Raw genomic sequence first — 14,849 nt, 5'->3', positions numbered from 1 at the left:
ACTGGGATTCTCTGCCTCTAACCCTATTACAAGGGCTGAGTCGCTGGTGCGTCACTTGAGTGGGTTGAGTCACTGACGTGGTCTTCCTGTCTGGTTTGGCATATCCCTCTAGTGGTGTGAGGGCTGTGCTTTGGCAAAGTGGGTGGGGTTATATCCAGCCTGTTTGGCCCTGTCCGGGGGTATCATCGGATGGGGTCACAGTGTCTCCTGACTCCTCCTGTCTCAGCCCCCAGTATTTATGCTGCAGTTGTTTGTGTCGGGGGGCTAGGGTCAGTCTGTTATATCTGGAGTATTTCTCCTGTCTTATCAGGTGTCCTCTGTGAATTTAAGTATGCTCTCTCTAATTCTCTCATTCTTTCTTTTTCTCTGTCGGAGGACCTGAGCCCTAGGACCATGCCTTAGGACTACCTGGCATGATGACTCCTTGCTGTCCCCAGTCCACCTGGCCGTGCTGCTGCTCCAGTTTCAACTGTTCTGCCTGCGGCTATGGAACCCTGACCTGTTTGCCGGATGTGCAACCTGTCCCAAACCTGCTACTTTCAACTCTCTAGAGACAGCAGGAGCGGTAGAGATACTCTCAATGATCGGCTATGAAAAGCCAACTGACATTTACTCCTGAGATGCTGACCTGTTGCACCCTCGACAACTACTGTGATTATTATTATTTGACCATGCTGGTAATTTATGAACATTTGAACATCTTGGCCATGTTCTGTTATAATCTCCACCCGGCACAGCCGGAAAAGGACTGGCCACCCCTCATAGCCTGGTTCCTCTCTAGGTTTTTTCCTTTTTGGCCTTTCTAGGGAGTTTTCCCTAGCCACTGTGCTTCTACACCTGCATCGCTTGCTGCTTGGGGATTTAGGCCGGGTTTCTGTACAGCACTTTGAGATATCAGCTGATCTAAGGAGGCTATATAAGTACATTTGATTTATCTCCCTCACTAACTTCAAGCAACAGCTGTCAGAGCAGCTCGCAGATCATTGCAGTGGAACATAGCCCATCTGTAAATAGCCGATCCAACTACCTCATCCCCATATTGTATTTATTTTGCTCCTTTGCACCCCAGTATCTCTACTTGCACATTCATCTTCTGCACATCTCACTCCAGTGTTTAATTGCTATATCGTAATTACCTCGCCACTATGGTCTATTTTATTGCCTTACCTCGCTTATCTTATCTCATTTGCACACACTGTATATATACTTTTTCCCCTACTGTATTATTGACTGTATGTTTGTTTATTCCATGTGTAACTCTGTGTTGTTGTATGTGTCGAACTGCTTTGCTTTATCTTGGCCAGGTCGCAATTGTAAATGAAAACTTGTTCTCAACTAGCCTACCTGGTTAAATAAAGGTGAAATACAATTTTATAAAATCAAATAAAAAATGTTGTAACACGTCATCGTTCAGGCAGAACCCCCATCTGAGCTGGGAGGGGAGCTAGTTGTTTTAGGGATCATATTCCTAGCTAAAGAACTCCAACTGTAACTGGAAAACAACAAAGCTGCATGAAAAAACCATCAAACTATGTCCCACAGTATTGTTTCCCTCCCGCAATCACTCACCACTCAACACTTCCCTGCTCTGCTGAAAGCTTTAGCTTGATTTGCCTTGACAGGCGATGGTCATATAACTTTGTCAGATTAAAACAATGTTCACTTCAACCTCTCTTTTTGGCTTCCGGCGAACTCTGGGCTGCCTGTTTACCATGGAGCTTTAAATATTTTGTCAAGCAGGGAGAAAGTAAAAGTCCTGGCCTGGTAGAGGTCGCTCACCTTTGTCTGATGAACTCTCATCACAGTTAGCGGGGAAGCACACAGGTTGAAGAATGTCACTGGTGGACCCCAGAATCAATAACTTAATATGTTTGTTATTAAAAAGATTAGACATTTCAGCATACGACTTTGGTTTACTTGTAACTAAAGCATGGATGTTCAATGATTTCCATACAGAACATATCCAGGCAATGCATATCAGTCCAAATGCCATGCAAACATAAAATCCTGCAGAAATAAAATAGCATTTACGGTCACCATGAAGTCGCTAAACTGAAGTTGCTAAACAATTGCAATATCTGTTTATGCATTTGGCCTGAGTCCTGGGAGGGTATGTCATCTCAAAGGCATACAATCGCATACTGTTTCACATGGGTCTGGGGAGTGGCATAAAACAGAGGCCAGGACAAATAATGGGCCTTATCCATTTGTCTGAGCACATGATCCTCAGAGCACAGCCCATTACCAAGAGGAATTTACACTCTGGAGCTGTGGGACTGCCAATGTGTTGTCTTGAATTTCTACACATACAGTATATTAAATGGGCAATCTGCAGTAGCTACATACATTTTAGGACTTATAAATTAATGATATGTACTGATTTGATTCTTAAAAAATAACTGCCTCATGAGCTTAATTCAACTGTCGTACCGCATCAGAACACACAATATAAACTTGTTTTACTGTACTGTGAACAAAGTAAATGCAAACAAACACGGTATAGCCTCAAAACATGGTTAGAACTAAATTGTGATGTCAAGGATGATCAGTTCTTGCATCCATAGCTCTGTCTATGAATTTGAGTGGTTCCATTTCTTAAGTCCCATCCCTCAGCTTTGTAGCAAATCAGTGCTTTGTTATCGTTTCAACTGTTGATTGCCGCTTTAAGTGTGTTTTTTTCTATGTAATAACACAGCAGATCCCTTTCACTAGCTTGTCTGTTTCTTTATCTTCGGTACCGGTACCGGACCCCAAAAAACATATCGGTCAGGCTCTAAAATCAACACAAGAAATGATCTTCCCTGTGATTTCTCAAGCCCTCCTGCGAGTAGTAAGCTTTCTCCGCTCTCTGACATCCAGTATCTGACTGAGGATTACCTCCTGTAGACGACTCACAATGCCATAGCCGTGTGAGTTGACAGAATAATTCTGTTTGATCCTCAGAGTATAATGCCCTGATCTGCTACTATGGTTGTCTTTTCTTCCTCATTCTGTGACTTAGTGCAGGATATAAGCTTATACTATACATGCAAACTCTGCTTTGAATATTCTTTGTATGTTTGAAATAACTAGTATTTCCTCACATTAATTTAAACTCCAAATAGAAAAATAATAATTATAATAATAATAATGAAATGTTCAATTGTAAGGCAACCAGCTGCAACAGGCTGGTGAGTTTACTCAACATTTGGGCATATACTGTAGCTGAATCAACATACATTGTCAATTGAATTGTATGTTCACTCAACTTTGAATTGATGGTTAAGTGAACATACAATTCAACTTGAGAATGTATTCTACCTTATTTGCATATATCTTAGTGTATAATGTACATCTTTATGACAATACATTACATAAATCATAAGGCCTTTCTTTGAGGGCCTAGTTACACCCTAACACAGTGGTCTGAAACTCCTGGCTTACAGGCCACATCAAGCCTGCAAGTCACATTATGCTGGCTTGCAAAGTGATATGTAATTCTTATTGGAATCCAGCCAGAGTGAGGATATGCAACAATTGGAACCTTTAATCACCCACAACCTACAAGGAGAAGGACTGTCAGAAAATTGAGACTACTTAAATCATATAAACTGGAACAGCTATCTCAGTAACAAGTGCAAAAAGTCCAAATACAAAAAAATTGGATTAGTTTAGAAAAATGTATGTTATTTATGTTTGTGTAGCATAAGATTAATAATCCAATCAATGTACAAGCAAGAACACAGGTATTTAAGCAAACAATTCTGAAAATCATCCTGCAATAGAGCATGCTGGGAAATATGATAATGATGGGGGTTGTTTTGAGTGGTTTTGAGCAAACATTCATTTGTAATATTACTTAACAAGCTTTTTCAAATTCACCTCACTTCAAGCAGAGTTTGTTGAGTAAACAAACTTGAACACATTAGCTTAAATTCTTGTCCTTTTGAAGTCCATTCAACTCACAGAATAACACTGATTAAGCAACTTTGCAAGCCAGCATAATGTGACTTGCAGGCTTGATGTGGCCTGTAAGCCAGGAGTTGGCTTTTTTTTCAAATAAGTTATTGATGAATCAAGTGTATCTTGAATAGATTAAGAATGAGGGGCCTGCCGAGTGTCGCAGTGGTCTACCATTTTACGAGCTCCTAACCAACTTTGCTATTTTTTATTTTTTTCACATTGTTTGTAACTTATTTTTGTACTTATTTTGTACATAATGTTGCTGCTACCGTCTCTTATGACCGAAAAGAGCTTCTGGATATCAGAACAGCGATTACGCACCTCGAACTGGACAAAGATTTCTTCTTTAATGAGTCTGACCCGAAGGATATACTACTTTCCGAGACCAGTCCCAAATTCAGAGAAGGCAAGTCAGTAAATCTACACTACCATCCTTACTATTGGCCAACGTGCAATCAATGGGAAATAAAATGGAATACGATTAAGACTATCCTACCAACGGGACATTAAAACCTGTAATATCTTATGTTTCACTGAATCATGGCTGAACGACGACATGGATAATATAGAGCTGGCTGGGTTTTCCGTGCATCGGCAGGACAGAGAAGCTATGTCTAGTAAGATGATGGGCAGGGTTGTGTGTCTATTTGTCAATAACAGCTGATACGCAACGTCTAATATTAAAGAAGTCTCTAGGTATTGCTCGCCTGAGGTAGAGTACCTCATGATACGCTGTAGCCAACACTATCTACCGAGAGTGTTCTCATCTGTATTATTCGAAGCCGTCTACTTACCAACACAAACCGATGCTGGCACTAAGATCGCACTCAACCAACTCTATAAGGCCATAAGCAAACAAGAAAATGCTCATCCAGAAGCGGCACTCCTAGTGGCTGGGGACTTTAATGCAGGCAGACTTAAATCAGTTTTACCTAATTTCTACCAGCATGTAACATACGCAGCCAGAGAACAAAACAACTCTAGACCACCTTTACTCTACACATAGAGACGCATAGAAATCTCTCCCTCGCCCTCCATTTGGCAAATCTGACTATAATTCTATCCTCCTGATTGTTGCTTACAAGCAAAAACTAAAACAGGAAGTACCAGTGACTCGCTCAATACGGAAATGGTCAGATGACGCGGATGCTACGCTACAGGACTGTTTTGCTAGCACAGACTGGAATATGTTCTGGGATTCATCCAATGGCACTGAGGAGTACACCACCTCAGTCCCCACAGTGACCGTACGTACAGTTGAAGTCGGAAGTTTACATACACCTTAGCCAAATACATTTAAACTCAGTTTTTCACAATTCCTGACATTTAATCCTAGTTACAATTCCCTGTTTTAGGTCAGTTAGGATCACCACTTTATTTTAAAAATGTGAAATGTCAGAATAATAGAAGAGAGAATTATTTCAGCTATTATTTCTTTCATCACATTCCCAGTGCGTCAGAAGTTCACATACACTCAATTAGTATTTGGTAGCATTGCCATTATATTGTTTAACTTGGGTCAAACATTTTGGATAGCCTTCCACAAGCTTCCCACAATGACTTGGGTAAATTTTGGCCCATTCCTCCTGACAGAGCTGGTGTAACTGAGTCATGTTTATAGGCCTCCTTGTTTGCACACACTTTTTCAGTTCTGCCCACACATTTTCTATAGGATTGAGGTCAGGGCTTTATGATGGCCACTCCAATACCTTGACTTTGTTGTCCTTAAGCCATTTTGCCACAACTTTGGAAGTATGCTTGGTGTCATTGTCCATTTGGAAGACCCATTTGCGACCAAGCTTTAACTTCCTAACTGATGTCTTGAGATGTTGCTTCAATATATCCACATAATTTTCTTTCCTCATGATGTCATCTATTTTGTGAAGTGCACCAGTCCCTCCTGCAGCAAAGCACCCTCACAACATGATGCTGCCACCCCCACAACATGATGCTGCCACCCCCATGCTTCCCCCCTTTTCCTCCAAACATAACGATGGTCATTATGGCCAAACAGTTCTATCTTTGTTTCATCAGACCAGAGGACATTTCTCCAAAAAGTACAATCTTTGTCCCCATGTGCAGCTGCAAACCATAGTCTGGCTTTTTTATGGCAGTTTTTGAGCAGTGGCTTTTTCCATGCTGAGTGGCCTTTCAAGATATGTTGATATAGGACTCGTTTTATTGTGGATATAGATAATTTTGTACCTGTTTCCTCCAGCATCTTCACAAGGTCCTTTGCTGTTGTTCTGGGATTGATTTGCACTTTTTGCACCAAAGTACGTTCATCTCTAGGAGACAGAACAAGTCTGATTCCTGAGCGGTATGACGACTGCGTGGTCCCATGCTGTTAATACTTGCGTACTACTGTTTGTACAGATGAACGTGGTACCTTCAGGCCTTTGGAAACTGCTCCCAAGGATGAAATAGACTTGTGGAGGTCTATGACTTTTTTTTCTGAGGTCTTGGCTGATTTCTTTTGATTTTCCCATTATGTCAAGCAAGAGGCACTGAGTTTGAAGGTAGGCCTTGAAATACATCCACAGGTACACCTCCAATTGATTCAAATGATGTCAATTAGCCTATCAGAAGCTTCTAAAGCCATTACATTATTTTCTGGAATTTTACAAGCTGTTTAAAGGCACAGTCAACTTAGTGTATGTAAAATTCTGACCCACTGGAATTGTGATAGATGTCTTAACCGACTTGCCAAAACTATAGTTTGTCAATAAGAAATTTGCGGAGTGGTTGAAAAACAAGTTTTAATGACTCCAACTAAAGTGTATGTAAACTTCAGACTTCAACTGTACATCACTGGGGCCAAGCTTCCTGCCAATCCAGGACCTATATACTAGGCGGTGTCAGAGGAAAGCCCCAAAGACTCCAGTCACCCAAGTCATAGAATGTTCTCTCTGCTACCGCACGGCAAGCGGTACCGGAGCGTCAAGTCAAGGACCAAAAGGCTCCTTAACAGCTTCTACCCTCAAGCCATAAGACTGCTGAACAATTCATCAAATGGCCAACCAGACTATTTCCATTGACACCCCTCCCCTCTTCATTTGTTTTTACACTGCTGGTACTCACTGTTTATTTTCTATGCATAATCACTTTACCCATACCTACATGTACAAATGACCTCAACTAACCTGTACCTGGCAGGTAGCCTGGCAGGTAGGACGCATTGTGCCATCAACCGAAAGGTTGCTAGATCAAATCCCAGAGCTGATAAGGTAAAAATCTGTCGTTCTGCCCCTGAGCAAGGCAGTTAACCCACTGTTCCCTGGGTGCCGATGACGTGGATGTTGATTAAGCAGGCCCCCCACACCTCTCTAATTCAGAGGGGTTGGGTTAAATGCGGAAGACAGTTTTCAGTTGAATGCATTCAGTTGTACAACTGATTAGGTATCCCCTTACACATTGACTTGGTACTGGTACTCCCTGTATACAGCCTTGTTATTTTATTGTGTTACTTTTTATTTTAATGTATTTTTAAAACTCATTCTTGAACTGCATTGTTGGTTAAGGGCTTGTAAGTAAGCATTTTACTGTTGTTTTCGGCGCAAGTGACAAATAAAAGTTTATTTGATTTGACTGGTTCTGAACCACGCCCCTACTTTTTGATTTTTTAAGATATCTGTGATCAGCAGATGCATATCTGTATTCCCACTCATGTGAAATCCATAGATTAGGGCCTAATGAATTTATTTCAATTTATTTATTTCCTTATATGAACTGTAACACAGTAAAATCTTTGAAATTGTTGCATGTTGCACTTACATTCTTGTTCAGTATAATTTGGAGACCAATGAACCACTGGTGTTCAAAGGTAATTCTATTCAGATGAATGCGACCTGGGCTACTTCGGATGAGCATGGCAACAGAATACATTGTATCCTGGGTGTAAGTCCCCTCCAACTCTTCGTCCATATTCAAGACACTCAAGCATTTCTGGTCTATGAATCATCTTCACTGTTTGATGGCAAGCACACACAGCTGGGTGCACTACAGCCTTGATACTTACAAATGACCATATCATACACAGCTGGGTGCACTACAGCCTTGATACTTACAAATGACCATATCATACACAGCTGGGTGCACTACAGCCTTGATACTTACAAATGACCATATCATACACAGCTGGGTGCACTACAGCCTTGATACTTACAAATGACCATATCATACACAGCTGGGTGCACTACAGCCTTGATACTTACAAATGACCATATCATACACAGCTGGGTGCACTACAGCCTTGATACTTACAAATGACCATATCATACACAGCTGGGTGCACTACAGCCTTGATACTTACAAATGACCATATCATACACAGCTGGATGCACTACAGCCTTGATACTTACAAATTACCATATCACACACAGCTGGGTGCACTACAGCCTTGATACTTACAAATTACCATATCACACACAGCTGGGTGCACTACAGCCTTGATACTTACAAATTACCATATCACACACAGCTGGGTGCACTACAGCCTTGATACTTACAAATTACCATATCACACACAGCTGGGTGCACTACAGCCTTGATACTTACAAATTACCATATCACACACAGCTGGGTGCACTACAGCCTTGATACTTACAAATTACCATATCACACACAGCTGGGTGCACTACAGCCTTGATACTTACAAATTACCATATCACACACAGCTGGGTGCACTACAGCCTTGATACTTACAAATTACCATATCACACACAGCTGGGTGCACTACAGCCTTGATACTTACAAATGACCATATCACACACAGCTGGGTCCACTACAGCCTTGATACTTACAAATGACCATATCACACACAGCTGGGTCCACTACAGCCTTGATACTTACAAATTACCATATCACACACAGCTGGGTGCACTACAGCCTTGATACTTACAAATGACCATATCACACACAGCTGGGTGCACTACAGCCTTGATACTTACAAATTACCATATCATACACAGCAAGAAATATTTAGCTGCTTGTCATGCAGTCCATAATTGATAGTCTGCAATTAAACTCGGGTGAGTAGGCTGCAACATAATTTAACACATCATAGGCTACTATAGCCTACCCCGAAAACAACAAAACTGCATTTCATCAACAGAAACCCCTACAAACCATTAAAAAGCAGGGAATTGCTTTGTGTGCATTCAATGTAGCCCATTTTCTCCTCATAATTCTTACATAAATTGTATACATACATAAACTGAAAACCATATCGTTTTACTACTAAGTGTGAAAGCAACTGCAACAAAAACGAATTGAGAAAAACAACCACTACTACTTTATTTAAATAAAGCTACATGCCAAGTGCTTAGATACTTGTGGAATGCTGAGAAACTGTTGAAACCACATACTGTACACAACTGCATTGTCATGTTCAGACAAGTTTTATTCTTGTCACTTTCCCAGCGCTCATCCACCTGTTCCGTAAGCAAATCAGTGTATTGAACATACTTGGGGAAAAAAATAGTATAGAACAATTAAAATTGTGTTTATTCACAAAGCCGCCGTACATTCGGCTACAGATAGGCTTTAAATCGTATCTACTTATATTATGAATACCTGCGAGTAGGATACAAACTTTACTAAGTAAATAAGAAGAAGAAAACAAGTGTCTCGGCATTACCTATAATATCCTCGACTTCGGAGACTTGCTCTCCAGCGCGTATTCCTCCCCTGCAACTTGCAAAATACACTATTGACCACCTTGGATATAAAATGGTCCTTGGCACTGTAAGTGGTGTCTTCAGCGATGGGATGCTCCGCGCATTGACCGAATGTGCCTTTGCGCTGCCAACGCCATAAGTGTGTTCATCATAAAGCCTCTCCACCAATCACCTATCATGTGATTCTAAGGGTGTGCCATCCCATCAAACTACACAGCCCATGTGCTCTAGCTACTCATCATTCCCAATACGTGAACAAGACGACATGTAAACTCAAATCTGCAACAAATTATTGTAATCACGTGTAATAAATATATTACAACTCATCACATCTTCTGTATGCTATTTGTGTACACATAAATACACTTTTTTGTGTAAATGGGGGGGGGGGTCCCGATTTATCTGTGCAAATTTTTATCTCACTTGGTTGAGTCTGCCATGGCCCAGCACGTGCACAGTATTATATACCCTAGGACTGTTGGACTAAAACATATAGCCAGCCTATCATTTGGACGCTTGGCTCACTGGCGTTGTGCTGAAGTTCTTAACAACAGTGCCATCTGCTGATTATAAGTGAGACAAGCATAGTTATACAAAAAAACACAGCAACAATATCTCAGGTTAGATTACCACAGCATGAGTCATAATACCCATAAAACCTAGCAGTCAAACAAGGAAATGGTTCTATCATTTTCCACCATACATTTTTCCCTTATGGGATTACCTGGCGTGACGTTTTGATAACCATGTAACTCTCTCTAGGACAAGGTGATTTATCAAAACAGTCGCCTGTATCTACCCCCCAAAATTAAATGCTAATTAGCTGTTTATGTGGCTATCATAAAGAACTACAAATGCCATGATAATTTGGAGGAGACTGCCGAATCAAGGCAAAGGTAAGAATCTCTGGATTAACATATAATTTTATTTTAATTTAGTAACGCATTTAGTAATGAATAAATACAATTTATTTAAACTGACATTTCTTTGAACTGTCTTGTGCAAGTTTTAAATTGACACAATACCTGTTAGCAAAGGTGTCAGCTAGAGATGACGTGCATGAGCTTGCAGGGATTTGTAGTCTTGCATGATGTTTACTTTGATGCTAATTAGCATTTTGTAATCTGAGAGTAAATGAGCTGAATATATTGATACAAGGCACCTTGTGAGAGTGATTTACATAGTTCTCAAAACATCATGCCAGGGTATGCCTAGCCAAGTGTTTCTAAAATTCCCTATGGGAATAATGATTGGTGGAAAAACGATTGGAACCATTTGCCTGTTTGACCACTCGGGTTTTATGGGTATTATGACACCAACTGTGGGGCTCTATTACTAGCTACCTAATCTCACTTGACTACACTTGGCCCATGCTCAATTAGCCTGTTCACGTGGTTGCTATGCCATATACATACACCAATAATAACATGCCATGTACTGCCTTTCAAAGTCACCACAAAGATCAGAAGCTCATATCAAAATTATTATAGGAACAGGAATAGGAAGATATGGTTTGTCTGTTAATAGAATAGTACCATCAGCTTGTGGAAATGTCAGATTGAGTTGTTTTCCATTACTTTACAGGCACATCCAATCTTTAGAGCTCTGATGTGTTCAGCAGGGTCATAAAAGTTGCTCCATAAACATGTATGACTATGCAAAAAGCTACTGTTTTGGGAGAGCTCTCTCACCTCATTCAGTTCAACAGTGCCACATTGGCAAAAACTTATTTTCAGTCACTGTACCTCCAAGAAGCATCTGACTACATTGTACTAAGAACCATCTGACCACTACATTGTACTAAGAACCATCGGACCACTACATTGTACTAAGAACCATCGGACCACTACATTGTACTAAGAACCATCGGACCACTACATTGTACTAAGAACCATCTGACCACTACATTGTACTAAGAACCATCGGACCACTACATTGTACTAAGAACCATCGGACCACTACATTGTACTAAGAACCATCGGACCACTACATTGTACTAAGAACCATCGGACCACTACATTGTACTAAGAACCATCGGACCACTACATTGTACTAAGAACCATCGGACCACTACATTGTGCTAAGAACCATCTGACCACTACATTGTACTAAGAACCATCGGACCACTACATTGTACTAAGAACCATCGGACCACTACATTGTACTAAGAACCATCGGACCACTACATTGTACTAAGAACCATCGGACCACTACATTGCTCCCAGAAAGACAACTTTTTAAATGCAGTTTATTATAATCTTGCAGAAAGTCACGTGAAAATATGGGCCTTGAGTAAACTGTGTATTGTGTTACCTCAACTTAAATGGATTATTGTTGGCTATTATGATAAGAATATGAACATTGTTAATTAGTTCTGTTTTGAATACGCCTGTGGTTCTATGACTGATAAGCGTTTAATGTAGACTCATGTCAGACTTCAGCCTTGCTCTTGAGGTCCACTTTGTAGATGGTCTGGTAGCCGTCGTCCCAGGCATACAGCTGCTTGTCCTTGGGGTGGTAATGCATACTGTAGTGGTTGGTGTAGCGCTTAGGAAAGAACAGCACAGGGCTCTCCTCACTGTGGATGGTGTCGTGGATATCGTACAGGCACTGAATGCTGGAGCGCCCTCCGTAGCGGGAGTTATACACCACGTACAGTGTTCCACAGATCATGAATGCTGACTCTGCATCACGGCTCGTACAGGTGGTGTCCCAGGTGTGCTCCACAGCCAGGCTGCTCTTGTCCAGCTTGGTGATCACCAGGTTGCCCCCAAACTCTGGGTCAGAGTAGATGACCCACAGGCCCAGTTCGTCCACAGCCAGGTCCAGGAAGGTGTGCGTGGTGAGGGCGTAGGTAGGCAGGCGGCCAACCCCGGGCAGCAGCATACTGTCGGCCACAGTGCGGTTGAGGAGATGCACCTTTAAGATCTGGTTGGGTGTGTCTGCCCTGTGATAGTACAGAAAGCCATTGTAGACCACATGGCCAGTTCCCTGCCAGGGAAAGGGGAGCTGAATTGGATGAGCCTGGGCGAGCCTTCCCTCAGTGAAGGTCTTCAAGGATTTAAACTCCAGTACGGTGTTGTTCTTATTCCCGCTGAAGAAATAGATTTTGGCAGAGCCCTTAGTAGGGTCTTTCAGCCAGGATCCATAGACGTCCCCTGCTTTCTTCACTATCTTCAGAGACTTCACACCAGTGAGAGCTATGTTGCAGTCTATACATGAAAGGACAAGAGTAAGATTGAAAGTATCCTAATTTATTTCTCAATATCATGTACAACACACACACAAGTATATTACATTGTTTTCCAGTTAACATCAGTTTCGTAAGTACCTGTCCCCAGTGTGATCTTTACTATTTTCTTCTGGGTGTCTTTCATCTGCTGTTCCATCAGGGCCTCCTCTACCTCGATGTGGGGCTGGTTAGGGGTCTTATTCTCCAGGTACTCCACGTCCCTCTCCACTCGCTCCACCCGCATGGCTACATTATCCACCTGAGTCTTTACCTCCGTTCGGTGCACCTCCATGCTAGCCAGCTGGCCACGCACCTTTGTAGACAGGTCATAGATCTTCTGGTCCACCTGCTGGGTGTTCTGCTCACATTTGATCAGACGCTCCTGGGCAAGAGAGGTGAGCAAGCAGATGCTGTTTAAGAAGTGGCACAATGTGAAGGTAAGAATGTGGACCCTAGGTGGTCTTGTCAGGGGGTGTGAAGCATAAGGATTCAGACAAAATCAGGTGCAAAATGGAGGTATTTATTTATAGGTGCAGAAGGTGAAATGGAACCATGGATGTTTACAAGACGTTGATGAACTCTGACATATAAACATAAACTTTCAAAATGACAAACAATCATCTAAATAGCCAATAACTGAGGAAACAACTGGCTTCTAAGGCAGAGCGCCTATAACATCAGTAATTCTCATACTACAGAGTAAAACAAAAAAATGGGACCAAATGTCACTCCAGCCCAAGCGCTCCTGAAATGATCCAGAATAGTTTAGAAACGCTTGGCTGCCCTAATCAGCGCAGAGTTGAGCCGGCGTGGGATATGGCTCGAAAACTTACCTCAATCCAGTGAAAGAAGATGACTCTGTACTCCTAATTATCCCAACTGACAAATCGAGAAGATTGAAATGCTGCTAATTTATGAAACTGCCTTTTTCAGGTCGATAAATCGAAGCAGTGTAACTTAAATTCTTAATTAACATTGTTAACAATTTCTACTTGCGTGTGATGGCTTGTATAAGAACTTTGGGACATGCTTAGCGGTACACTCTAACCACATTAACAAACAAAAACATTTGCAAACTATGTTTGGTGGCAAATGAGAGTAGGGTGTATATGCATTGGAGTCCCTGGTTTGCATCGTCACAGTGAACAGTTTGTTTTGAGATTTGCTGTTAACATTGGTTTTAGTTTAGTGTTGCTGTAATGTTATCAATACAGACTAAACAATGAGGTAGAGTAATCTGAAAATATGATATTAGTTTTATTTGACCATAAGCCAATCCATTCATTCTCTGTGTGTAATGAAGAAAACATGTCGTTTGGAGTCTTTAGGCTTTTGTTTTTGTCTCTTACCTCAAGTTGGGCAATCCTCCTCTCAAAATACTGCATCATGAAGGCTTCCTGGGTGGACCTCTGAGCATGCCCCAACCCCAGGCTCAGGACGAGCAGTGTCAACATCCAGGTATACATCAAACACACGTTTAGGATTTATTTAAACTACTCTCAAACACAACCACAAAAGTATATTCCTTTAAGAGAATTCAGTTCTGAACTAACCTAAAAATATGTCTCCCTGGTGAGTTGTGTGGTTGAATTCCAGAGGCATCTGGCTGTATGTTTGTTGTTGGTTGACGTGAGAGACAGTTCTGGAAGGTTTTGAATCCTTCTTCTGAGAGAGAGTTCTGCTCAGGCTGCTGCATCTTTAGAACGTGTAATATTATCCAGATGGGCCCTTGACACGTCCCCAGTCCTGAAAAAAGACCAAACTATGCAGGATAAAGGTCAAATGAGTTTTTATAATGCATGCATTGATCTATTATTTTTTGGATTGTTGTTTTTCTCCCATTGTATAAAGATTTCACAAAATGTTGAGGCATACTGTCTATTTTGGATATTGTAATCATATATTATGTATTTATGAAAAATTGTAGGTTTTGGTTATTTCAATATTTTAGATGTTGAAACATTGGTCAGACAACTGTTGAACAGGCACAGGCTCTG

At 41.3% G+C, this 14,849-nt stretch overlaps 2 protein-coding genes and 1 long non-coding RNA gene across 9 annotated transcripts in view; 1 reads left to right on the top strand and 2 right to left on the bottom strand.

Annotated features, from left to right (window-relative positions):
• Positions 1–9,669, bottom strand: part of LOC115115357 (liprin-beta-2-like) — a 110,226-nt gene extending 100,557 nt beyond the window's left edge. For 5 of the 7 annotated variants that reach the window (XM_029643849.2, XM_065022395.1, XM_065022396.1 and 2 more), the window contains exon 1: positions 9,581–9,669. The gene's annotated coding sequence lies outside the window, so the exon portion shown is untranslated. The remainder of the gene's footprint in view (positions 1–9,580) is intronic. The other 2 variants (XM_065022392.1, XM_065022393.1) reach the window with 2 other exon arrangements.
• On the bottom strand, positions 9,213–14,556 carry olfml1 (olfactomedin-like 1). Its single transcript, XM_029643852.2, has 3 exons — positions 14,202–14,556; positions 12,952–13,234; positions 9,213–12,832 (listed from the first exon to the last, which is right to left on the bottom strand). Exons 1-3 carry the CDS (start codon positions 14,316–14,318, stop codon positions 12,051–12,053), a joined length of 1,182 nt encoding a protein of 393 aa, XP_029499712.1. The 5' UTR covers positions 14,319–14,556; the 3' UTR covers positions 9,213–12,050.
• Positions 10,426–14,849, top strand: part of LOC115115361 (uncharacterized) — a 109,351-nt gene continuing 104,927 nt past the window's right edge. Inside the window, exons 1-2 of the long non-coding RNA XR_010464676.1 lie at positions 10,426–10,516; positions 14,208–14,310. This is a non-coding gene — a long non-coding RNA (uncharacterized LOC115115361). The remainder of the gene's footprint in view (positions 10,517–14,207; positions 14,311–14,849) is intronic.

This window comes from Oncorhynchus nerka, linkage group LG9a, assembly GCF_034236695.1.
Source record: "Oncorhynchus nerka isolate Pitt River linkage group LG9a, Oner_Uvic_2.0, whole genome shotgun sequence".
In the NCBI taxonomy this organism is placed as follows: domain Eukaryota; kingdom Metazoa; phylum Chordata; class Actinopteri; order Salmoniformes; family Salmonidae; genus Oncorhynchus; species Oncorhynchus nerka.
This window is presented reverse-complemented; position numbering and strand designations above follow the sequence as displayed.

Bases quoted from the DNA above. Each gene is read 5' to 3' on its own strand.
- olfml1 (XM_029643852.2), bottom strand. From the start codon at position 14,318: ATGTATACCTGGATGTTGACACTGCTCGTCCTGAGCCTGGGGTTGGGG. The intron at 13,235-14,201 runs GTAAGAGACAAA...TCTCTTGCCCAG, and splicing joins GGAGGATTGCCCAACTTGAG to GAGCGTCTGATCAAATGTGA. The intron at 12,833-12,951 runs GTACTTACGAAA...TTTCATGTATAG, and splicing joins AAAGATCACACTGGGGACAG to ACTGCAACATAGCTCTCACT.